At 37.0% G+C, this 27,841-nt stretch overlaps 1 protein-coding gene across 2 annotated transcripts in view; it reads left to right on the forward strand.

Annotated features, from left to right (window-relative positions):
* The first annotated feature begins 4,178 nt into the window (after positions 1 to 4,178).
* The window catches only part of LOC131040517 (probable starch synthase 4, chloroplastic/amyloplastic), a 224,678-nt gene continuing 201,015 nt past the window's right edge, over positions 4,179 to 27,841 (forward strand). For both annotated transcript variants that reach the window (XM_057973461.2, XM_057973462.2), the window contains exons 1-2: positions 4,179 to 4,332; positions 4,443 to 4,620. In XM_057973461.2, the coding sequence (XP_057829444.1) occupies positions 4,499 to 4,620 (122 nt within the window). In that variant the 5' untranslated portion in view covers positions 4,179 to 4,332; positions 4,443 to 4,498. The remainder of the gene's footprint in view (positions 4,333 to 4,442; positions 4,621 to 27,841) is intronic.

Below are 27,841 nucleotides of genomic sequence, written 5' to 3' on the forward strand. Positions count from 1 at the left end.
TCTCATTTCATCATCTCTCTTTGATGGGAATGTATAACCAACTATTCTTATTTTGCTTTGACATAAATGACAACTTTTTTCAACAATCTCCCCCTTTGTCATTGATGGCAATCCTATATAGAAATGATCTATGAATAACATGATTCTCTCTTTCTCTAATTATCATCCTTTATATATCTCTCCTCCTTTAACATCAATGAAAAAGGGATGTTCATGAAACATTTATCCATAATTGGATCATGGGAAACATCCAATTATATTCTCTAATACTCACATCTAATGTAATAGGAAAATGCTTCTCTGGTTATCAGTGATTATCTAATACTCCCCTTGCTCAAATATTACTCTTTATCTAACTCCCCACCCTTTGTTTCTATGATATTTGGATGAAATGCTTCGTCCATGGCTATCCAAAAAAAACTTTGGATCATCTCTTTAAATTTAACAAGTTAAAAACTTGTTTAACTATCTCATCATTCTTTATATATTTTGAACTCTTCCTCCTCTATGCATGGTTGCTAGATGAAGACCATCCTTTTGATATCTTTGTGAGATTATTCTCATCTTCTTACTCTTCATCAAGATTTTTAACTGCCAGAACTAAATGATTGTCATTCCTCTTTTTGCTATCCTCTTGTGTAGCATCTACCATTGACTAACCTTGAAAAATTACTTAATGATTCACTTGATTTTGTCCAATACAATGCAATTATATCTAAGCTATTATGGTTGTCTCTAACTATCACAAAATCCTAAAAAATGTGCACCTACAAAAGGTTATTTATCACGTATAATGTGGTGTTAAATAATACAACTGCTGGTGTGCTAGTGTAGGATGGAAGTATTAATGCTAAATGTTGATCTCACAGGATTGCAAACATATAAGACTGTAATGTAGAACACCTATGATGAACTGTAGCTATAGTATATGTCCATGAAATTCCAATGCAAGATAGTAATGATCAATAATAATTTTATACCTTTCTCATTCATTCCATGACGATAATACTGACCCAAGGTTCTGTTGGCATATGATGAAGCGGTGATAATGTATGTTGTCATTGATGTCAATAAGTGCTCAAGTAGGTGAACTGATATGAAGATTAGAAGCGGTTATGGTCAACCGGGATGGAGTGGACCGGTGTCAGGATTCACTATGTGTGACTACCAGTTGGTAGTCTCAGTTCAGCTCTAGGGTTACCGGTTTGGTTTGTGCGGTGCAACCAATGATGTTTTGTGACCAGTTAGTTAAGAAATAAGGATAAGGATCAAGATTACACGTCAGCTGTGTGCACGTGAAGGATTTCTTTGTGGTTCTTGCACGTGAAGATTAAATGCATTGAATTCCTACCTTGGGAATGAGCGTTTTTCTTAGTGGTGTGTGAAGAGCGCGTGATGGGTTATTGATTTTCAGATGCAGTGAAGATTGGATGATGTAGAATGTCTTGAGATCTGTTTTAGGTCGTTTCATTCTATGTAATGTGTTTGGACGGTCAGGTTTGGACCGCTTGTAACTGTAAACTTGAAATATTTAGGGTTTAGGGTTTATGTTACTGACCTAGTTGTTGTCTATGAGGTCGATGAGTTTTGTTATTGCAGTGGTTGGCAAAAGTTGTAATTGTCTTCGCGTGTTGGAGATTTGATACTTGCCGAACCGGAGTGAGGAATCTGTAGAGTGTGATTGTAGAAGAGAGGAACTGAAAAGGATCTGCCTTAGCAAGAAGTGCTATTATCAGATCAATGTTTTACCTATTGTCTTCTAACCATTTCAATAAAAGGTAAATCCCTTGACCAGGTAGCTTTAACAAGCTTTGTTGTAAATCCTTTAACTAGGTGGCTCAAGGTTATTGAGTTATTTAAATCCTCTAGCGAGGTAATTCCTAACAGGGTTTCAATCTTTAACAGGGTATATAGCCATCCCTTATCCGGGTGATCCTTAACAGGATCGATTCCTAACGTGATCTTTATTTTAAAGTCTTTAACTGAACTAGGCTCCTAATAGAGCGGACTTAAAAAGAGTTCACAAACAACTTGTGGGTATTCATTCCCACCGTGGTTTTTCCCATTTGGGTTTCCACGTGAAAAATCTGTGTGTTATGGATTGTGAGATTTTCATGTGATGATTGTGTGGTTTTTATTAAGTTAGATATGCATGCATTGTTAAATGGTTGTGGTATTATTGGTACAACTCATGCATGATTATACCAGTGAAGTAGTTATCAAGGTTTGAGATCTATTGAATGTTGTCTGAAGTATTTTTGTTTAACTAGTATAGCTATGGTTAAGTTCAGTGGTGAAGACAACCGGTTAGCTGTGTTTTGATATGATGAAGTGTTGAAGCAATTATTTTTGTGTGTACTGATTCACCCCCCCTTCTCAGTACCGGTTAGGACCTTAGTAGCTCATCATTATTCATCAGGTTTATCTTTAATAAACAACCTAGGACACTCAATTCAAAAAGTATCATCACATATAAGTCAATGATTTTTTTTTAATATCGTTAGCTTTAGGAATGACAAAATATAAAATTTGAAAGGTAGAACATCATCACACAAGTGATTTGGTTGAGGGGACACAATCACATCCAAGATAAGGTCTAGTTGGGAGAAAGTCTTAAGGAATTAGATTGATCAATTCAATATATAAGATAATGACAATAAAGGGGAAAGTATTAGGCTTAGGACCAACTTTTGCATAAATTAAGAAAAAATGAACATTAAGACAATGGATCAAGAAGTGTCAAAATGAGTATATATCAAGAGGAGAAAATAACAAACTATACATGTTTTCCTCTACAAAGTGTTTAATATTGTTCTATATCGGATGCGAGAAAACTTATTTTATCTTAATTCAAATTTCACATCCTTCAAATTCCTTCCAACTGTCGAGTGAGAATCACATAGTATATACTTTTATTCATTTTACCTCACTTTACGTAATTTTCCCAACACCTGATTTTAATTGATTTGGTGCTCCAATTGAGTCTAGGATAGAGTAGGTCTGGATATATCTTATTATAGTTTCCTTATTTGGGTTCAAAACAATAATTGTGGTTTTGATCTAGGCTAAATCCATGTGTAGTATTGAAAAAATCTTCAAAATTAAAATTTAATCTTCAATCTAAGCCAACCTATCTCTAAGTAGTCATTATTCATTGATACATGCCAAAGATTTCAAATTATGTGCTTAGGAAAGATATAAAAGGACACCATCACTCAACCCATTTGGTAGAAACGTGAAGCGATATCATAGATCATGAGGACAACCCCTCAACATATGTTTGCCATAAACGATAATCATCACACATATGAAAAATCCTAACTCTTGCTTTAGGTCATTCCAACATCCATTTCATCAAAGTTCAAAAGCCTTAACATCTTTGTAACCTTATCAAAATTGTTAGATCAACCAATGAGGTTTGACTAAGGTAAAATGAGGGAAACAAGTTACCTCCCATGCATAAATTATAAAGTTCTAACATCATTCCTTCCACCACCAACTCTGTCATTTGCAAATTATAGGCTTAGGCAAAACTTGCTTTGACGACAAAAATTCTAAAAAATAATAAGATGAAATTTGCAACAAAAAATTACAATAGTACCAATTAGATTGAATTTATAGATGCATGGATTGATTTCATATGTATAAAATTGACTTAAGTTTACATAATCATAAATCTCACAAAACATAGCCATCTTAGATCCAATTTAAAAAATCAAAAGTAATAATCCCTTGTCATAATCTTATATATCTTCTCTCCAACTTCAAAATACAAATTATATTATTATTATTTCATTTAATTAAATATGCATTTCTATTCCAATTATATTATAAAAAAAATAATTTACTACAAATTTATTAATAATTAATTTAACTTAATACATAAATCAAACAACATGTAAAGATTCATTTTATAGTTTTATCAAATTATAAAGTAGATTCTTAACTTAAAGGATCCATTTCACAATTTTTTACAAAGCATGTTCTTAACTTATGGGCATAATTTGTTTATGAGATTGGGATTGGGGGTAAAATGTTTCTTTATAATTAGTGATATTTAATGAAATTAATTTTGTAATTCTTCAAATAAAATTAATGATATTAGAGTGAAAATATATAATATTCAATATGAAAAAGCTAGTAATTCGTTTTTATATTTGTACGGGAAGATCATATTCCAAGTAACTAGGTAGTTTGTTTAATTGAATTCCAAATGAACGTTCCACACAGTTATTCTCAAGACGAAAAGAAAATCATCTTCAGTAGTCACCTGTTACCCATCCAATCCCGTGACAAAGGAAAATGCAGGGAGTAAATTTTCAAACATTTCAGGTGGGTCACGCGTGTTTGCTACTTTCCTTTACATTCCCTCTTTTTTTATTTATTTATATCTAAAACCAAATGAAAATTTATTCTCTTAAATCTATTTGAAATTCAAGCAGGATAATTTAGCTATTTGAAAGAAGTAGAGAGAGATTTTATCAAGCCTCCGGAAGCCATGAACATTAGTTTTCCAGGAACACTCCCAAATTCTGTAAAACAGCCGCACTTGTTCTGCACAAATGCCCCCCGCTGCCATCGCAATCGGATCAACAAAGTTCATGTCACCGCCTGTTCTAAGTAAGTCCTCTGCCTTTTTCTGCATTTAAAGCTCTAAATTACTTGTTGAGATCATCCCTTTTACTTTTGTTTATGTTTTGACGAATTGATTCGAAGGCTACTGCACTACTCTCTGAGATCAGCTTATGTTTTACGAATCATGTTTTAGCGAGATTTACAGTAGTTAAAGAGCTGTAACATCTAACCCTAAGCTGAGCTTAAATATGTAGTACTTATGACCCTTAAGCTGAGATTTAGTGGTATTTCCATGTGGGAAGTGAAGCAACTGTTTAGTGATCCGTCCCCTAGAGATTTCAATTAAAGTGATTTCATGTGGCTTTTCTGGAATCACCTGTGTAGTTATTAATGCCATTAATTTTGAGGTATCCATCATAGCAGCTTAGTTCTAGGTAACGTAACTTTCATTTGTTCACATTCCTATAGTTATAGATGACAGGATTAAGGTAATCCCGAGTTTCAAGGAATTCAGGCCGTTGGGTCTTCCAAAGGTATTTGGTTTTGGTGTCTATTTGAGGTGTTTTGACTTCTAGAGGAAACAGATTTGCCAATTGTAGTTAGCAGTTGCTTGCTTACAATTAGGCTGAGGACCCATGGGAGGCTTCGCAATTTATTTTTTTAGGAGCAGGAGGTCCCATGAAGCAAAAAACTATTTGCTACAGAATTAATTGGAATATTTTTCTGAAAAATAGCAGCCCTGATTTTTTTAGGACTGCAGATTTGAGTGGGTGGAAAAGGTGGGGGGCTGAAAATTGCCCCATCAGTTTATACTTTTTTTCTACCATTTGTCAATCATCTCAACTTTTTCAACTTTTATCAATTAATTTTTTTAATTATTTACATTTATTACTCTGTTGAATTGAATATGCTAAATAGTCCAAGGGGTTGAGCTTAGTTGGTTAAGGCATTGAGTTCTCAATGTGGAGACCCAATTTCAACTCCCATGAGGGACACCTTTGTGTAGAATTCTAAGTTGTGACTCTTGGTCTTCCATTGGTTGTATTTGTCTCATTGTTTCAAAAAGTGGATTTCTAAGTTGTGACCCTTGGTCTTCCAATTGTTGTTTCTAGTTTGGTGCTTGAAAGGAGCTGAGCAAAAAATGAGCTTTGTGATTCTATGATACTTAATACAAAAAATATGCTAAATAATAAAATTCTTGAGACCACCAACCTCCATAAATTTCAGAGCTTAAACTGCATTGCAAAACTCATGGGACCATCCACTTAAAAATAATCCTAAAAACTCAACAACACTCACTGAAATATATTAGGAAAACCTTTCGATGGGACCCCAACCTTGGTAGGTTAATCCTCCATTGTCACGAAATATGATGAACTTTCCTTCAAACAACAAATGTTCGCTGTTCTCATTTTCTGGAATTAAAATATTTCACTTGCATAATGTTATCATCGGTAGTAGTCATTACTACTTTAAAATTGGAATGCCTGCACTTTTTTATCTCAAATTTAGATGTTTTGGATACCAATTGGCTTATCTACTCACGTAAATTATTATTCACTTCTAGCTTTTTTATTGCACTCTTAATTGGTTAGTTTGGAAAAAGTGTAGAAACTTTGGGTAGGATTCTTAAGTTAACAGGGAAATGTTATTAGAATTGGCTGAGATTTCCTGAAACGCATATAAATGGTATCAGACACTTTGTAAAACTTCTACAAATTTGAGTTTAAACACTGAAAATTCCTGGAGTGGAGCTATAAACTCATGGAACCTTAAATGGATCTCTTGAAAATGCTTCTGAAAGTTTTTAGTCCCCTCTCCAGCAACTTATATAAGCTTTTGAGAAAGGGAAACATTCCGAAATCCTAAAATGGTTTTCTAATCTGCGTGGAGTGGTGTTGGGGATTCAAATTTGTTAGTTATCAATGCATTGAGAGTTAGAAGGGTTTAAATATGTTTTACTTAAAAACTCACATCTTGCCTTGTTTTGTATTAAACATGAACTTGGAATAAAGGAACATAATCCAGATGCAATAGCAAATGCAAGCTTCACAACACAAAATGCTGCAATTTATGTGCAGAGTCCAGAGAAAGCAACTAACTTGTTTACATGCCACTTTGAGGGAGCAACCTTTAATTGCAAAAGATCAATGCCACACATGAGTTGCCTAATAACAATGGTAGCTAGGAGACGTGCCTCTGACCCCCTGAGACCTGTCTGAGGAACCGGGATGCGTCTTCGGTACCGGAGACGTGGCTGGAAACGTCTTTGTTTGCAGGGGATGTCTTGCCATAGCTTCCCACCATCTCCCACTGTCTCTTGACCGAAAAATCAAAAACCTAAACTTAAAATGCAAACAAAGCCATGAAAAATCAAAATGCACCGCAATTGCCAATGAGGGAGCAAGAGCCGATGCTAGAGCAGGAGCTGATGCAGGTAGTTAAAATCTTGCAAGTCGACTTGTGATTTGAGCATACTCTAATTCCCTTGCAAACTCGACTGAATGATCTTGGGTGCCGCCTCACCTTCTCACCCTTGCTACCGCTAAAAAGCCAAAGGATTTATTTTTGTTATTCACTTTTTTTTGATAAGTCACAGCCGAAGCGGTATTTTTAGTTTTTCCCTGGAGCTAATAACTTTTAGGGCTTCATATGGTCATGGTTTTTTTTGTATATGCTTATAAAACATATTTGATGGGATTAGTTGTATTAGAATTTAGTACAAGTTAAAATAATATTTAGAAAATAGGAATAATTAAATAAAATAAAATAAAAGGGGGTAATCTACATACAAATATAATAATAGAAGTTGCAGCTTAAGTCAATTAAATTATACAAATAGATAATCACAATCTGTGTAATACGTCTAAGGTTCAATTGCTTTATTTCATGAGGATTGATTCATGTAGATATAAAATAATCATTGATCAATGTTGCACACTAATAATAAAAAGTGCAATTTCATATGACCTAAAATTTCAAATATGTATGTATAGCTAATAATGAGCTTGCTTAGCATGACAAGCATGCTAGAGAATATTATTAAACCTCTTTATGAAAGTTATAGCACCATTTTAGCCAGTGTTCTTGTTTTGAAGTTCAATGTCATGATATTTTCTAGAAATTATTAAATTATATTAAAAAAAAATGGTGTCTCCAAGTGCCCCTGTCTCCTATTTTCAAAAATAGGTGTACCGGTACTGTATCAGTCTCCCATACCAGTACCAACACCAGTCCCCTGACAACCTAGCTAATAACAAATGTTGACTACAATTTGTTAGAATGGATTAGGTTAGCTATGCTGGAGGTTGAAAATTAGAATGAGAGATGGCCTCACAATCAAGAGAGATTTTGATCAAGAATGGGGTACAAGAGGGGAGAAGAAGAGCAAACAAAAGGTTTAGAATTAGTTGTAAGAACAACAATGTAAAAAGAGCGATACAATTGAGAACAAATTGTAACACAGTATAATCCCTGGAAAAAAAAGAAAATTGTGTTATAACTTAATAGTTGTTCATTGTTTAATATGATCAATAGACATTTGGTTTGGAAGTGGACTTCACCTCCCTTATTGTATCTGCACTGCTTTTGATGGGCTGCAATTGTCAAATGTATTGTGATCTCATCCGAAATGGATAATGAGGAGCATGTCTTTTTAGTGTTATCTTTATGTGAATGCCTTTAGGATCACTAAGGGCCAACAACTATTACAGGGGGGCTAATGCCTTGGCCACCTTGGTTTTCTATCAAGTTTACAAGGCTCTTTAATTGCCTTAGAAATTTTCAGTTTCTATCCTTCTCTTCTTGCTGATCTGCTCGTTAATTATTGGATTTCATATGTTCATAGATCCTTACTCAAATTAGGCAATTAGATTGCATGCACCTGGTCTCAATGTGCTCATAGCTAGAGTAAATGCTGTGTACCTTAATAGAGCCTCACAAGATGGTTATAAGCCATTGAGAATGCAGATATGGATGAAGAAGAGTAAGAAGAAGATGGCATTAGGTCTCAAATTCTTTAAGATGCATACTCATTATGTACGAAGGAGAGTCAGGAGATGCACATAGAATATAGTTTTAGAGAGCCTCACAAAGGAGCAACTTGTTTATTTTCTAGAGCATCTTCATACTCTCATTTAGTGCAACTTTTATTTCATTTACTTTCATTCTTATGGACTCCTACTTTGTTGTGGTAATTGGATGGTCTAATTAATGAAGTACAAAGGTTACATATAGCCAATTACAAAGATGATGTTTCCATAAGAATCAATCGTAAACTGAGGCAAATTTAGAAACTATCTAAACTAACGTAAAGAAACTAAAAATAAATTATTGACCATTAAATAATTAAATGTGCAAATATTATTCTAATACCCAAATTGAAAACATACCTAAAGGTGGACTCCCTATCATCAACAAAACTTGCCCAATTCGAGTCTATAAAACCAATGAGCCCAAGATCTTTGCTTCTGCTGTACAAAATGCCAAAGTTAGGAGTGCCCTTCACATTTTGCAGCACATGCTTCGCTGCAACCCAATGTTCAGCTTTAGGGGCTGTCATGAAGCGAGAGATGTAGCTCACAACATAACTGAGGTCAGGTCTAGTGGTAGTGAGATATATGAGGCTGCCCACTAGTTGCCTGAACGCTAATTCATTCACCATAAGTGAATCTGATTTAGCTGATAGTTTCAGCGCTTTCCTCATAGGTGTAGATGCAGGTTTGCAGAGATCCATTTAGAACTTATCCGACAAACTTCTAGCATACTTCGACTGAGATAAAAACATACTACTATCTGTCTGCCAGACCTCTACACCGAGACAATAATGCAGAAGTCCCAAATTTGTCATGTAAAAGGAGTGACACAAATTTTGTTTGATTTCTTCAATCAAATGCGTTGAGCTCCCAGTAATGATCAGGTCATCAACATAGACAACGAGAAAAAAAATATCATCAGTAGATTGTTTGACATACAAATTAGAATCAGAAGGACTCCTCTGAAAACCATGATCAACTAGGTACTTATCAATTTTCATGTACCATGCCCGAGGAGCCTGTTTGAGACCATATAGTGCTTTCACCAGTCTGCATACCTGGTGTTCTTTATCAACAACCTTAAAATTTGGAGGTTGTGTCATATAGACTTCTTCTAGCAACACACCATTGAGGAATGCACTCTTGACGTCCATTTGATGGACTTTCCATCCAAACTGGGCTGAAATAGCAAGGACAAGCCAAAAGGTGCTCATTTTGGCTGTGGGAGTAAATGTCTCCTTATAGTCAATGCCCTCTTTCTGCAAGAACCCTTTAGCTACTAAGCGAGCCTTGTACTTATCAAGGGTTCCATCAGCCTTATACTTGATTTTATACACCCATTTGCAGCCAATGGGTTTCTTCCCAGGTGGAAGATTAGAGAGGATCCAAGTGTTGTTCTTCAGAAGACTATGGTGTTCAACCTCCATAGCCTATTTTCACTCAGGTATTCCTTTAGCCTCAGAATATGTCTAAGGCTCATAAACGCTGCGAATGTTGGCCATAAGAGCAAAGTTCACCGTGTCCTTTTGCTTGCTCTTGCTTCTAGTTGATCTACCCTCAATGAGTTCATCATCATGAAGATCACCAATGGTCTTGGCTCACCACTTAGGGAGAGTAGAAGTACTAACATCCAATTCAAGAATGTCAACATGACCTGGGGTATGGGGAACAAATTCATCTGGATGCTGATCCAGACTTTCTTGAGGAAAGTCGGGTGGTGTAATGTCATGCATGGGTGACTCTACAACTTCAGAGTCAGAGTCAGTAGAATCCCTCCCATTAGGTGGACCTAAGGGAAGACGAACACCCAAATCCTTAGCCTTCAGAGGCTGATCCTCAAGGCTCAAAACGGGAGAAGAGAGTTGAAAGGGCCCTCGTTCTTCATCAAATACAACATCACAATTGAAAATGAGACGATCAGTGTCTACATTAATCAGTCGATAAGCTTTGTGGTTATCACTGTAGCCCATGAACATGAGTTTCTGGCTCTTGGAATCTGGTTTTGTGGGCTTGGCATCTAGAATCCAAACATAAGTAGTGGAGCCAAAGACTTTCACGTGGCTGATTTTAGGCTCCTGTCCAGACCATGCTTCTTCTGGAGTCATCTTCTTAACGGTTCATGTAGGAGACTGATTCAAAAGGTAGACTGTAGTGTAGACTACTTCAGCCCAAAATTTCTTTGGAACATGTCTATGCTCCAACAGAGACTGGGCCATCTCAGTGATTGTGCGGTTTCTTGGCTCAACAACACCGTTTTGCTGAGGGGTGTAAGGTGTGGTAAGCTGATGCTTAATCCCATGTGTTGCACATAAGTTGGAGAAATCAGAAGAGCAAAATTCCCTCCCCCCATTGTCTGACCTAAGAGTGACTATTTGACAGCGGAACTCTTTTTCTACTAGACCTTAAACTTCTGAAACATGCTAAACACCTCTAATTTGTTTTTAAGAAAGTACATCCACATTCTTCTACTAAAATCATCAACGAATAATAGAAAATACCTAGATCCAATGACTAAAGGAGTGTTCATTGGTCCACAGACATATGCATGAACTAATTGCAATACCTTGGAGGCTCTCCAAGAATCACCATTTGAAAATAGAGTCTGATGCTGCTTTCCGGTCTGACAAGCTCTACAAAATCCATGATTTTGAGTCTGAATCTCAAGTAAACCAACAACCAGACCCTCCCAAACTAGTTGAGAGAGAGTGCACATTCAAGTGCCCATATTGCTGATGGAAGTACTTTTGGCTGTCATGGCGTGCTCCTCAGAATCACCAGTGTCAACAAGTCTATACAGATCGTGATCCTCAAGACCCACAACAACTGTAGTGCGAGTCTCCTTGTCAACAATACTACATTTGTGTGAACTAAATACAATATCTAGCATATGAGAGTGACGCATAATCTAACTCACTGACAACAGATTCAACTCCATGCTAGGTACTGTTGACGTGTATTTTGTACACTGCCTAACACAGAATAAAATACCCAAGGGTACCTTATCCTCTCTTGAATAAAGCCTCCGAATGCTGAAGATGTCGCGAAAAGGATCAATCGGGATGACTTCAAGGTTCCTGTATGTAGGGTCTCTACGTGTGGATAAGCTCCAGTGGTATGATGTGATTTGCTGGAATCACAAGGAGACTTACATCTAATGTTTGAACTTCTGATCTGCTTTGCTGGAACACAGGCTCTTACTGGCTTAGATTTGAAAAATGGAAAAAAGATGAGGGCGAAGAGAGTATCTAATCCTAATACCAAGAATGTAGGAACAATGATTGATCTTTGATGAAACTCTAACTAGGTCTTGTTTTGACATCAATGGACCATCTCCACAAGGCTAGTGCGTTCTTCTAAGGGAAGCTTTATGATGTTCAAATCATCACTGCAGGCATAGACACCATCAAGTTGATGCATATCAATGAAGAAGCGACAAATTGAAATTGAGCTTAAGTTGAACGATTCCAGTTGACTACACAAGGCAAGTCTGCAATCAACAAACTGCTAGTAGTATGGATATACGAATTCCACCATCAATCAATCACATTTCCTCCATTCATCTAATCATCTACCATCTAGGATTGAAGACTCAACAAGAAACCATGCAAATTGCAAGAAACGACATACTTCACCATTACTTCGATGAAAATGGAGTTTGTTTACAATCAATGGCAACAATTTCTTGCCTTGTCCTCCTATTCTACTCTAATTGCTATTCTATCAATTTCTAACTACTCTCTACCTACTAACTGCTTTCAACTATTTCTATATTATCTCTCCTTAACCTTACAAAATGAAATGTTAGGGCTTATATAGTGCCCACAATACAATTCGATGGCTTAGATCAATTCGAGATCAGTGGCCAAGATTCAACAATAAAAACCCTAATTAGGGTTTGTTACAACCATTACATAACATTTAATGCTTGACCAATGATAAAATTGTATTGCTTGGACACATGTCCTCTCTAGAAAAATCGACCAATGGATAGCCGGGGTAGGTACATCGGAATTTGTGCCACCTTTCATGAGTTAGGTACATTGAATCTGGACATGCTGAGGTGGACCTCACTAATTGGAGACGTGATGACTAGGATGCCACCTCGTCTGACACTTGGTAAATATTCAACTTGATGTTGTTGAGAAGCTTGCTTTAATTAATTCATCTGGAACTATTTGCTTCTTCAACGAACCCTTGTTCTAACTCCATGTGTCCTTGATGTGCAGGATGATGATGTACCTCGCCTTGGAATGCTGGATTGAAAGAGGTCGCCCCTGTCCTGGCTTGATCATCCCGGCGAAGACCGTCCTTGATCCGGCTTGATTTTCCTTGATGAGATCTCCATTTGATGCCTACACAACATTTCAAAATCAGTAACATGATTTTGCAATGAATAGCATAGATTAAATTAATTTTAGGAAACTTCATGATAAGTCCTTGAATTATCATTTCCTAAAAAAAACGATTCAAAATCAAAAATCGAAACAATAAATCCAAATCGCCATACCTTTCTTGAGAGCTAACTCTAAAATGCAAAACAAGGAATTTGCCTAGGCAAAATTAATGTTAGATGGCTTTGACGTGATCTTGAAGGATAATGAACGTCCTCTTTATCAATTCGCCACCCTTAGGGATGTCTTTGACGTGGTCTTTGGCAAGTTCGCCTAACTCGAAACTCGAACTCCTTTGATAATACTTGTGCCTTCCTATTGATAAGACTCGCACCTTGAACACAATTCGCACCTCCTCTTGAATGATAATTTCGCACTTCCTTTGTATACTCCAAATCGCATATGAAAAGATGATAAATGATGAAATTTTCACCTCCCCCTTTATAGACGCTTACCCCTCATCATTACCTTAGGCCGACTTTGGTGAATAAGGCAAATTTGAAATAAACTTAAAGGCCGACCTTTGTAAAATGAAACAAATTTTAAATCAAGCGCCCCATTTTTATTTATAATTAATTAATTTAATGCCTATAATTTCAAATAAACTCGATTTTTAAGAGGCAAAAATTAATTAATAAAGACCCATGCGCTAATTTTAAATGCTATTTTAATTGAATTTTTTGATTTTGTTGATTTTAGCATTTAAAATAAATTCAAAAAATGATTTAACGCCAAGAATTTTAAAAAAGGTGGAAAGATGCAAACCTAACGCTCTAGTCCCTGACTGAGGGACAGGAGCGAAATCTCAATTTGGCCTTGATTCTTGTGCTTTTGACGTTAAAACTTCCATCTCCATATTAAATTTGGCATTTTTGCTGGGAATTTCGAACTTGACTAACTTGATTTGGTGGATGAATGCCTTCTAAGGTGGATATCGCCCTGGTCCCTTGGTGAGGGATAGGAGCGAACTTCCATATCTAGCTCAAATTGGTAACATTTTGTCGTTCACTTCTTTTGTGTCGCCTTCCAAATGACGTTTTAAACCTTTTGCAACTTTGCTTTGACATGATTTTCGAAGGAAAATGAGTGATTTAGCTAATATCGCCCTGGTCCCTTGGTGAGGGACAGGAACGATCTTAGTGTTTCTCCTTAATCTTGCTTGTTCGATCACCAATCTGCATTATATGGCAAGGAATGACGTTGTCCCTTCATTCCACTTTACTTCACTTGGCTTCTACGAGGCATATTTGATGTTTGGAGAATTATCGCCCTGGTCCCTTGGTGAGGGACAGGAGCGATCCTGATGTTCTAGTCAAAATTTGCCATCTTTCAACCTTTGTTGTTTGTTCATTGCCTCCCAAACGATGTCCTTGATCTTGTGTATCCTTGCCTTGTCTTGATTTTGAAGGAAAACGAATGATCTTGTGCAAATCGCCCTGGTCCCTGACTGAGGGACAGGAGCGATATGGGTCCCTTGGTTCAATTGATCACCATTTGACGTTTGATCTCTTTGCATATCGTTTTCTTAAGACACCTTTGATACTTTGCAACCTCGTATAACCCTGACTTGGCATGATTTGTGAATGATTTGGCAAATATGGTGAATATCGCCCTGGTCCCTGACTGAGGGACAGGAGCGAACTTCAATGTCCTGGGCTCATGCTTGCTTCCATCAACTTGTAATTACTTTCATAATGTAGAATGAGGTCCCTTTGATCTCCTTGGACACTTGATACTTGTTAAACCTTCAAAATCTAGGCCTTTATGAAAATTTCGCTCTGGTCCCTACCTGAGGGACAGGAGCGAACAAGAGCATATAGTGAAAATTCTTCAATCCTGGGTGGTCTTTGATACTTCGTTCTTCGTTGAGATGCTTCAATACGTCCTTGCCACCTTTCACCTTGACTTGGAGTAGTTTTAAAATTGGAGGAAAGGCACATAACTAAGATATCGCCCTGGTCCCTGGTTGAGGGACAGGAGCGAATTTGTACTTTTAAGTTCAACTACACTTTGCCACCTTCAAAAATTATCTTCAACGGTCTTATTGTGCCCCATTTCATTCATCCATGGCTTGGAAATCATTCAAACTTGGCAAGAAGTTCATCTAAGACAAAAATCGCTCTGGTCCCTGACTAAGGGACAGGAGCGCTCAGGCTAATTTGGAGTTCATTCGGTGTCTTGCAATCTTCAATTTTGTCTTCAATGAATCCGTTACACTGTCTTTGCTTGCCTCAAACCTAAAACTTGCTTGTTCTTTGCCCAAAACATGCCTCATGAGGAATTTCGCTCTGGTCCCTGGGAGAGGGACGGGAGCTACACTGAACTTCGCCCTGGTCCTTGACTAAGGGACAGGAGCGATTTTGCATTTTGGTCCACTTTTCTTCATGTTTGTGTTTCCAAATTATATTCAATTGATGAAATGCACTTCCTTTGACCTCTTCAAATCGTCAAGTTGTTCAAATCCTGCAAGGACAAGGCAATGTTTGATTTTAAGCTCCGGTCCTCCATTGAGGGACAAGAGCGATTTTGACTCCTGGGGCATTTCCGTGTTCGTGAAATTCTTCAATTTATATTCAACGGAAAGATCACGCCTTTCTTTATCACTTCCACTCGAAAAATCATCTTGATCCTGCAGTGACAGTAAGATTTTTGAAAACGAGCTCCGGTCCTTCACTGAGGGACAGGAGCGATTTTGCTCCTACAGGCCAAAATATCCAGATTTTACGAATTTAATCACTTCACAAGGCAAAAATAAACCATTTCCAATGCCCGGGATCAATTATCAAAAAACTCAAAATTTGGTCAAAATTACTCAATTGGACAAAATTCACAATTTCATCATCAACACTTAGACAAATTTAGACTCTGCATTCAAAATTCCAATTGAAACTAGACCATTCTGGCGAATTCTCTTTATTCAAAATTGCATCCTACGAAAGGAAGCTCAAAAAGGCTCTCAAGACTAACTGGATTCTGGCCTGAAAACGTCAAAATGAAAAACCCTAAGGCTTGACCCTAATCCAGACAACTGACAAACTAAACCAAAACCCTAAAAAACGGAGAAAAACGAGCAAAACGAGCAAAAACATGGGTCCCCATTTGCAATGGGGCGATGTGTGAAAATGTCACAACAGGTACAAAGTATACATTGAGAAATATTAAATTTCTCCCTCTAGATTTAATTTGCATGTTGCCCTTGCCGACAATAGTATACTCTTTGCCTCCTCCAAAGATTACTGTATTAGTGAAAGGCACGTACTATGTAAATTAATCTTGACGATGTGTGAAATGTCGAGAGGCACCAGAGTTGATGTACCATGTAGATGATTTCACATAATTAGATGGGCGTTTGACCATGAACACATAGAAGGCATACTCCTTTTGTTTAGGTTGCATAGTAGTGTGGGCCTTTTGCTGAGACCCTCCCTATTTGGATTGCTCAGATGCTAGTCGTTTCTTGCAATCCTCTTCATGTGGCCATACTTATGACAATAGTTGCACTGAATGTTCTTCTCAGGATTCTCCAGCGGCTTTCCCTAACTTTTCTGCTAAAAGGACTTGCCTTTTCCCTTGTCCTTGTTAGAGGCTTTTGCTGTGAAAGCTTGCTTAGAAGAGGAAGTACTGGTGTTCGTCCCGAACTACTACTTCCATCTATCTTGTTGTAGAAGTTTGTTGCAAAGGTCAAGAAACTTGAGATCAACACTAGTGGATGTGATATTGAGCGTTTCAATGAAATGCTCATAGGCCTGAGGTAGACTTTTCAAAGTGATGACCACCATATCTTCTTCCTCCATTTTTTGACTGATAGCCTCTAGCTGGTTGCGAATTTCCTTGATTTTTGTCAAATGCTCCTGGAGAGACATCTTCTCATCCATCATGATCAAAAAGAGCATGTTCTTGAGAAAGAACGCCTGGCTCTTATTTGATGTTTCATGGAGATCCTTCAAGTGAGTCCAGATTCTTGTAGCTATCTTCTTGGAAGGGATTTGTGGAAATTGATCGTCATTGACAAACAGTTTGAGGAGCATGATAGCTTGACGATTGCGCTCATCATACTTGTTGTGATCTTTTCTGGTGGCGGTAGGACGAGGTGTAGTACAGAGCACAACTTCGTCTAGGTACTGATACTCGAAGATGGTGAGCATTCGTTGTTTCCAAGTGTTGTTGTTGTAGTTGTTGAATTTCTGACTGCTCTCCAACATAATGTTGGTCCAAGACGCCATCACAAACATTGAGGTCAAAATTGGTCAACCTTGTGAAGGCACAAAAACGAGGCAAAAACTTCTGATTTAAAATTAGAATAGAGAAATAGCCAACACAAATCCCAAGGCAAGAAAACAAGCTCAAAACCCTAGCATGGATTTTGAGGCACAAATCTTGAGGCAAACGTCTACAGAAAAATACCTTTGATTTTTCTGAAAAAAAAAATAAAAATATATATGTAGAAAATAACTTCAGAAAAAAATAGGGCAAATATTGTAGACATTTTTTGTCAAAAACTTGTAAAAATGATTGCAGACAATTTTCTTGAGATTTGCAGAAAACCCTAACGAGCAGAAGAAATATTGTGCAAAATCGAATAGAGCCTAGCACAAGCTCAAACATTCTCGTCACGCACAATTGAAACCCTAGGTCAAGTGAATGAAGAACCAAAAAATAATCACGATTTAAAAAAAATTGCGTTTGCACTAGAGACCCAATTTTTTTTTCGAAAATCGTGTCTAGAAAAACGTGAGCCAGAGACACGAACGTAGAGAGTTCACACGCAAAGAGATGCGCAGGAAATCTTTAATGAAACCCAATGCAATGCAGAGGAAATACGTCGCGCGGCTCAAAGCAAAGAACCCCCATTGCGAGTACAGGACCAGGAAAAAAAGGCGTCAAGGGTAAACGCGAAAAAAATGGCAGGGATTCGTGCGAAAAAGAACTTTGAACCCTGGAAACAAGGTGCACAAGAAAATAACGTAGGCTGAAAACGCAAACCCACGAACTAGAGATTGCGTGGTGGTAGAAGACACAAACGGCGGAGGATGCAAAAGAATCCCATTAGAAAATGTCCTCGTGATTTTTGTCAGAAACCCTCAGCTTACAGAGGTGTAAAAAAGAACAAGTCCATGAACCTGCAGAAAATCACTTCTACGATCTTTTGAACCCCTCAAAAAAACATTTAAAAAAAAATCGTTGAAATTTTTCACTCAAAAATTATTTCAAAACATTTTTAGAAAAAAGTTTAATTTTTTTTTAAACTTCTGGCTTTGATACCATATTATGGTAATTGGATGATTTGATTAATGAAATATGAAGGTTACATATAGCCAATTGCAAAGACAATGTTTCCATAAGAAACGATCATAAACTGAAGCAAATTTAGAAACTATCTAAACTTAAATAAACCAAAAATACATTATTGACCATTAAATACTTAAATATGCAAATATTATTCTAATATAGTATACTTGCCTATTGGGGTCATGCTTACTTTCTATTTTGAGCATCATATCTTATAGATTGCAATTCTTGCGTCGGGCTGCCTTGGTTCTTACATTTGATTGGTGGAAAATATAAATACTTCTAATTATCATTTGGTCATAGCCATTAATTGCTATTCATGACTTGGCAAATGACACCATACTTGCTCATTACAATAGATTGTTTCAATTTAGTGGTCACCTCCATGTGTACAACCACACCATTTTTTGCTATCCTTTAGATCTTTCTTGAGATGACATTTGGATTTACTTTTGATGTTTGTGACACCATCGTCTGCTCCTTGTGATGCTGCAAAGCTCATTCTGTGGTTATGCTCATAGTTGATGTTGCCAACAAGGTTGTATGGCAATTGATGCGGTTGGTCATAAGTTTGTACCACATCTATTATAACAATTAAGTTGTTGACAGGCAGTGCAGATTTGAGTTGCCAACACCCTTGCACCCCTGCTAATGATGATAATGTATATTCAGTTGGAAAATGGTGAAGATTTTGAGTTGTTGACAAGTGTTACAATTTTGAGATGCTGAGAGGGCTTGCCAATAGCTTAAGAAATTAACTTGTTTTGCATACGATTTAGATGCCAACAAGCTTTGCTTTTGTGTTAGAACACCCCTTTTTCCTTTTTGCAAGTAAATGATATTAATGATAACACAACATAAATTCAGCAATGAACTTTCAAAGCTTTCTCACTGGCATAAATTTCAGTCATTAAAGATTTCAATTTTCGACCAACTGCTGCTCATAAAATTGATCAAAGGCATACAAAGTCAAATGATCAACATCACAAGTACCTTGGAAAAAAGCATGATAAATGAACTCTCAGGACTGCTACAGCTGGAGTCTACAGTCACAAACAGCTGCAACCTTAAATCGAGACAAAAGGCATTGAATCTTTAAGGAATCTTGTCCAAAATTGCTGGAGCAGGTTATACCAATAGTGAGAACACCCTCCTGAAGCCTGGATTCCTACTAACAGCTTCAAACCATCTCAAATAACCAAATACAGTTCTGAAAATAACTTTCAGTCCAACCCACAACTGCAGGTCGCTGTAAAACAGGGGTGATTTCCCTTAGAAAATTCACAATCACAAATTCTGACCTCTGTTTATCGTGACATCTTCAGTTAATGATCACAAGGCATAGGTGTCTCCCTTGGAGAAGGAATTAAAGATGCATACCCATCGTCAACCTTTACATTGTAACTTTAGTGCAATAATTAAAACAATCTCAAACAGTTTGCAAAAAGCCTTGCCAAAGTACCAAAAACTAAAACTAGTCACGCTGAGACATAACTAAAGCTGAATAGTGCATTTGGGTGCGAAAACAACCACTTACTAAAGATACCAGTGTTCTCCAAGAACTGCGGAGAACAACCCAAAAGGTCAAAAACTTTACAAAGAGCATTGCCACTAACTAGAAGACCAACTGAACACCCACACAACTGTTGGAAGCTAAGAAAATTGAAACCAATCTCTCCAAGAAAGTAGGAGTCCCCTAGCCACCATCAATTACCCTATGGGAACCTAGGAATAGGGTAATGGGAGACATTAGTTGACTAGGTTTAATAAGGGGACATTGCAATCCTCCCTCCCTAGAATTGCTTGTCCCCAAGCAATTACAAATCTTGATGTTGTAAAATTTGCTTACTCTCCCGAGTAGCATCCTCCACTGGCAAGTTCTTCCACTTCACCAAATACTCTCTAATAGTCCTCTTCCTCAAAGTACGATCCACTTGAGGAACAACAATTACCACTTCATCCAAAAGATGAAGTAGCAAAGTATCATGAAGCATATAATGCTCTAAGTCAAGCAGTTCATAATGATTTATCTTTTGATGAGTTCTATGAATTAAAGACAAAGAGGATCCCAAGAAGAGGAATAAGGGAGTTGGTAAAGAAAGAGAAAAAGTTATAATTAAAAAAAAAAGTTGCTAAGAAGGAGATTAATGAGCACAAGTCCAAGAATCTAGAAGAGCGGTCAAAACAAGAGCAAACCATCAATGAAGATAAGGTTGAAAAACCATTGCTTGTTGAACATGAAGAGGCCAAGATAGAAATAAGCATTCCAATCTATGAACTACCTATCAACCTACCAAAAGGAGAGCCATTGCAGCAAGTAATAAATTTTCAGAGTCACCATGTTGAGGATCATGCAATTGAGGAGGATGTCTCAGTTGATTTTAATTCTGAAATTTTAAGTCACAAGGATGATTGTATCGGAGTGAGTCTCACTAAAGCTAAGGAGGGTAAGTACTCTGTAAATTTATATCATCTGTGCCTGAGGTATGGGAGTAATAACATAGATATATTTCAGTTTTATTGTCATGAAAAGCATCTTTACATGGGACATGCGGAAGGATACAAAAATTCTTTGGTCTAAAACTACCTATGCATTTTGACGTGTGTAATGTCCCCTTATCTTAAGACTTAGGAATATAGGGACAATTAACTTCAAGAATCTATTGCAAGAGACTTCTTTCCTTCAAGCCTCTATAATTACTATGAATTGTGATTAATGATATATGATACCACTTGGAATGCTCCAATTATGCAATTGATAAAATAATAATATGTTAATTCAAGAACAATATATATTATAGATATTTATAATCTTATAGGATAATTGTTCTTATCAATATCACTGCTATTTTTGGTTGGACAACTAGATATATGCTAAGTGAATTGATCTAATTATATATTTGTACTTAGTGCGATGTTCAATAGGATTTCTGCTATATCAAATATGATAATGTAAATATGCAAGATGATCTTGTTATATTGCTATGTCTGATGTATTCCTTTGAATATATGCAAATGAGATGTAAGACAATATTGCCTGTAGCAATATTGATTGCTGTTTCTGATATGATCCCTTAAATCATGCAATGTCTGATATATTATATCACCTAGAGTGATATAGTTGCTGTTTCAAATATGGATGTATAACCTTGCAACAATAATTTGATGCTGTATCTGACATATACAATCTTTCCTTGCAATCAATGGTGCTGTCGCAGATACGGAGTTATGAACTTGCAATTGGTTTAAGCCAAGTAGGCTCTTGCTTACAAGAGCAGATCCAATCATGGATAAAATAGAAATAGAGACAAAATCCGATGATGCCAAGAATGAAAGTTTGATTCCCCTTAAATATCTTGTAATGCTGATCAGTTGTAACCCTTGGTTTGGAATAGTCATGCCTTTCCCTTACATCATATCTCCTCATGACAGATTGGTTTAATATTAAATCACACCTTTCATATTCTAATCACATCCCTTTGTATGAGTATAATTGTGGTTCTTTATTAATTTGTCTAATCGTGGCTCTTCCTTTAACTACTTTGTTTATACCGTAATCGCACACTTTATACACTATTCCTTATTTTTAATCGAATAAGCATAAGATGATCTTGAGTGGTGGAAGGTGTATAATTTATTATTCTTAATGATAAGTGGCGGTTGAAGACTCGTGATCTGTCTCTTCCTTGGGACAGCGATAATGGTGGGAATTGCATTTGTTTGATGGTTCCTTGCTTCCTTAATTCAATCACGACCTTTGCTACTTAGGAATGTCATTATCACTTTGTGCTTCCATGTTCATGCTTGCCATCCACGTCACTGTTTTGTAGACAAGGCCTTACGCCAAATAACTATGATTGTTCATTCTCTTTTTCTAATTGCTGATCATTGTATCTAATTGCTGCATCTTAAGATACCTTTGTTAGATACCGATGGTTTGTATTGTTCATATTCTCTTCTTGGTCATTGTTTTTATGATCAACCATCTTAGTATTGCTATTACAAAGTTTGAATTTTACTTTCAAATTCGTCTCCATAGGAGACTTTCCGAATTTGAATTTCCTCAACCAATTATGCTTATAGAACTAATCTTAGAATGTATGTTTGGATTAGATGGGGACATTACAATGTGGGATCTAAGAGTTTGTTTATCTTTTGATGAGGGATATTCATAAGCTTTGTTATGGATCTTCAGCTCTAGCATTGTTGAAAGAGAGCTCAATTCATGCTTCTGATGGAAATTTGTGCTTTATATTTATTGATATAAGATGGTTTCCAATCACTACAATTCTGATGTTGAGTATGAGAGTGCAATTCTACAGCCAGAGATTCAAGATGAAGGAGTTGTTTATAATATTATATCACAATAGTGCAGTAGAGTGGCGGAACAGTGAATTTGAGGATGATATGCGATCCTGATATTTTGTTTTGGGAGATATAGGTATAGAAGGCAGTTGATTGGGTATACAAGTGCGAATTGCTTGAGGACAAGCAATTTGGGACGGGAGGACTATAATGAGCCCAATATAGGTTGGGTCAGCTAGCATCTGCCAGTTGTTCTAAATTAAATAAATAATTAAATATTAAATAAATAATAAATAAAATTAATATTAAATATTTAGTTTTAAATAAATTTTATTCCAGTTCTTGGGCTGACCTTACCTAGCTGACCTTGCCTAGTGTGTTATTGGCTGACTTTTCTTGTTGACCGACCTTGGAAGATATTTGTATTAATATGGGTTAGTTTGTGGAGGAAGGGATAGGATATTTGTAATTCAATTCGCATCAAACGAATGCTCAGCCATCTGAGATGAAAACCTTAGAGGCTAGGAAGGTGGGACAATACCCTCATCTTCTCTTCATTTCGCAGTTGCGCTGTTGTACCATTTGGTAATCGGTCTATATTTGTAGTTTTGAGACATTACGTCAACAGGAAGGAATGAATTCAGCAGTGATCTACTTTTTTTGGCTGCGTATCTAAATCAACACCAGCAAAGCTTGAGATAGTTCTGGTCCATCAAGTGTTTTTGCCACTAAGATATGTAAGGTCAGATTATTGCTGTTCAGATATTTTATGAGTAATATCAGGTTTTGGGTGTGAATCAACTCCTGGATTTGTAACTTCAAAAATGCTTCATGCTGTTGGTATTTTGGAATTGTGCAATTATTATTATCTGTTTTGATAATCTATAAGTAATCTGGAGTTACTAGCATGTGTATGTTTTCTATTTTCGAGTCTACGTTTTGCTCTCAGTTTATCTTTGAATTTAACAGTTCAAATAGGAATAAGGATTGGAATCATTCAGATCTTAAGGTCATTTCATTATGTGACCAAGGTATAGCAGCCCTTCCATTCCAAATTCACATTTAGATTCCTTAGCAAACAAAGACTCTACCTCAAAAATGCCCAAAACTTCAGAAAGATAGCTCAAGTGCTCCTCCCATGTTAGTTGAAAATCAAGATATCATTAAAGAATATCAAGACAAACTTATGTAGCTGCCTCTGAAACACTTGATTCGTGCAAGTCTGAAAAGTAGCAGGGGCATTGGTCAACCCAAAGGGCATGACCAAAATTTGAAGTGGCCAAAGTGACATCTTAAGGCTGTCTTCTCAATGTCTTCATCTCTTACCTGTATTTGGTGATAACTTGATCTCAAATCTATCTTGGGTAAATAAACTGCTCCATGTAGCTCATCAATCCATGGGATGGGAAACTTATTTTTGATAGCCTTTCTATTCAAGGCTCTATAGTCAAGGCACATACACATAGGCCCATCTTTATTCTTGACCAAAACAATTGAAGAAGCAAATAGGCTATTGCTAGTTTGAATATGTCCCATGTCTAAAAGCTACTTTATTGCCTTCTCTATTTCATCCTTATGGCTCTTGAATGCTTGTAAGGAGTGGTAAATGGGTTAAGCACTCTCCTCAAACTCAATCACATGCTCGATGCCTCTATCAGGAGGCCTACTCAGAGGTATATTGTCGAATACCTTGCTTCTCTTTGATAGCATAACCTGATTCTCGCGGTAAGAGGTCCACTCCTCGTCCTCTATAATTGTAGGCATAATTACACACTCTGCTACCCACTTAACCTGATCATGCTTGAATAGTCTCTCCATGCATTTAAAAGAGACAATCTGAGGTCCTCCATTGGATATTCCCCTTAAGACCATATTCTTCCCTTATTCAAATTTCAGCTCCATGGTCTGAAAGTTAAGTGTGACCTCACCCAAAGATCGTAACCATTGTAAACCTAACACTGCATCTATATCCCTAATACTAACCATGTATAAGTCACCCTTGACTTAGTAATTGCCGAACTATGAGCTCATTTGTGAGATCATCCCAGTGCACGTAATGGTGAATCCATCTGCTACCATCACCCTGAAACCATCCACATCCTCTGTTTTAAGTCCCTTGTGTGCCACAACTCCCTCATCATGAAATTATGAGTAGCACACAGGGAACTTAAAACATAGAGTTGGGCAAATTATGTGTGCCCTACAGGGACTGCACAAACTTTAAATGACTCATTCTTTTGGAAACTATAGAGTTGGGCAAGAGTGCCCCCACTCTCCTCCTTCTCTGACTCTTCTGAAATCTTTTCCTCCTCTTTCTGAATCAGCTTGCTGGTCTGAATTTTCTGCTGTTAATTCATCAACTGAATGGTACTCTATATGGTGTGCCTTACTGTTAGTGGCACATTTGTGACCCGGGGTCCAAGGCTTCTTGCAAGTGAAGCACAATTTTTTCCTCAAGTCATTCAGGGCATCATCATCCAATCTAGAAGATATCTTCTTAGTCTGATTTGTGTCCTTGTGAAATGTTTCTTATCCTTCTTACTTTGAAAGGTTTTTGATTGGAATGTACTTCTAGGAGCAGCCAACTCCATACTTTTTGATTTCTTCATGGCTTCTTGTAATGATGGTGGATTGAAAGTGTTAACCCATCCTCTAATGGGCTCTATGAGTACTTCACTGAAAAGGATTACCGATCTCCTCTCTATGATACTAGGAACCATCACCAAAAGTCTCTAAAATTCTGCTATTTATGTGTCTGGAGAACCACATTGCTTAAGCTGTTCCAACTCTCTAATAAGCAATTCAGGATCCTTTTTATTGAACCTCTCGATGAGTTTGTTGGTGAACTTATTTTATGTGGTGATTAGATTGTGACCCAAAGTGACTAGGCCATGGTACCACCACTCATGAGCTATGCCATCCAAGTGCAAAGTGACAAATTTAGTTGCCTCATCCTTTGACATAGGCCTAAGAGCCAAGTAGATATCTAACTTTTGAACCCATGTTCTAGTTGTGCATTTGTTACTTTGTCAAAGTGCGCTAGAGTAACCTTACCAAGGCCTGTTGAAAATCCCTTTGCAATACTGGTCCTTTTTGCTCAACTCTACTGCCTCTGCTTTTCCTTCCTTTGATTCAAAATCATTCAGAGACAATTGGTTCTTAATCTCCTTAGGAAGAGTGTCATACTTGGCATAAGCATGCCTCACCTCATCAACCGATGGGAGTTGAACCTCTTAAACAACTTGTACCTCATCCCTGTTTGTGAAAGAAGGCAATAGAGGTCTAGGAATGGGCCCTGAGGACTACTGCAACTGTGTGTCTGTTATTGCTTTGGGGGCTCATAGAATTGTTTTCCCCAGTATGCATCATATTACCTTGTGAATTGTTTTGAACCCCTTGTGGCATATTTTGATTGAATTTGGCAAGCATTTGGGACATCATATCTAACATTGCATCAAATTTTCTTTCAGCTTGGGTGTTAGGACTGACTGAACCAGCCCTCCCGTTGTTTCTATATGCCATGTGTCTAGATGGTCTATGATTAGATGAACCTGTAGTAGTCACTTCTATCAACTAAACCCACTTAGACTGTTTGTGTAACTGCGAATGGATCTATTCCCTCTTCTGGTTGGGTTTTGTGTTCTGTATTCCTTTGTTCTCTAGTGTAGTATCTTATCTCTCTGTCACTCATATGTGATGATCAGCTGTATGCAAATGATTGGAAGTGCAACTTGGTAGGAAATACAAACTTTGATACCATTGTAATAATGCCCCTTATATATTATTTTGCAAGTAAATTGTATTAAATGATATCACAACATAAATTCAACAATGAACTTACAAAGTTTTCTCACAGTCATGGTTATAGTCATTGAAGATTTTCAATTTTCAACCAATTGTTGCTCATAAAATTGGTCATAGACATACAAAGTTAACATTCATTATTTAATGGAGATAGTCAAATGATTAACATCACAAGTACCGTGGAGAAAAGCATGATAAATGAATTCTAAGGTCTGCTACAGCTGGAGTCTACAGTCACAAACAACTACAACCTTAAATCAAGGCAAAAAGGCATTGAATCTTCAAGGAATCTTGTTCAACATTGCCAGAGTAGGTTATACCAGTAGTGAGAGAACTCTCCTAAAGCCTGAATTCCCACTAATCGCTTCAAACCAATTCAAAAAGCCAAACACAGTTCAATAAATAATTTTCAGTCAAACACACAACTGCAGGTCACTGGAAAACAGGGGCGATTTCCCTGCAAAAATTCACAATCACAAATTTTGACCTCCGTTCAACATGAAATCTTCATGTCATGCCCCCACAATTTCAGTAGACCCAACATTGAACATGATCTTATTTGCAATCGGGAAATTGTCTTACAATAAGTAAGACTTCACAATTTCCTCTCAACGTTAATCTAGCAACAGTCTGCATCTCTGCAGCAGACCATATAGAATAAGAATTATCATATGCATCGATCAGTAATTGCTTTGCTTTCCCCTCCCTTAAGGACAGCGATCTCATCCAAGCTATGATAAGCGATTAATTAGAATTAAAAAGTGTGATTAGAAAGGAGCAGTTTAATGATGAAAAACAAGACGTTTTAAACAGAGGAATAGTTATAAAGGGACAGCGGTTAGCAACAAGGAGGCACCTCCCCTACAACAGTCACCACTGTAGGAAGGATCATGACCTTCCACCATTGAAGGAAGGGTATGAAGGACCAAATGCAACATCCAAGGAAGGGCATTGAAAAGCACAAGAAGAGCAATTGATCAAGAAGAGACAAGCAGCTTCAGATTTAATAAGAATAGTTGCAGATTTATATATTGACAAGTATTCCATATGATGCATAATGCATAGACCCTGATATTGCTGATTTGTTATTTAATCTTCCATGTAGGAATGGATGTAATTAACATATTATTGTTACTATATATCTATACATTTCTCTCAATGCTATTATGATATTGGGCATAATAAATTAGATAGTAGATTCCTTAACACTTCATCTGACAAACCATCTCATTGTGGAAGGTGGAATAGAATACATATAAGGGATGCAAGTAGCACAAGGTTCCATTCAAGTAGAGGAACCTCGAGTGGGGCCAATAGGCCGAATGGTGGGTGTCATTCCATGCTCTTGGGCTTGATGGAAAAGAATAAGCTCGAGGCACCTTATATGATGTTTTAGGGGACTCCATAATGAGGATAGGCTGTAGGGGAAATGTTATTGAATCC

Source organism: Cryptomeria japonica, chromosome 6 (assembly GCF_030272615.1).
Source record: "Cryptomeria japonica chromosome 6, Sugi_1.0, whole genome shotgun sequence".
NCBI classification, from domain to species: domain Eukaryota; kingdom Viridiplantae; phylum Streptophyta; class Pinopsida; order Cupressales; family Cupressaceae; genus Cryptomeria; species Cryptomeria japonica.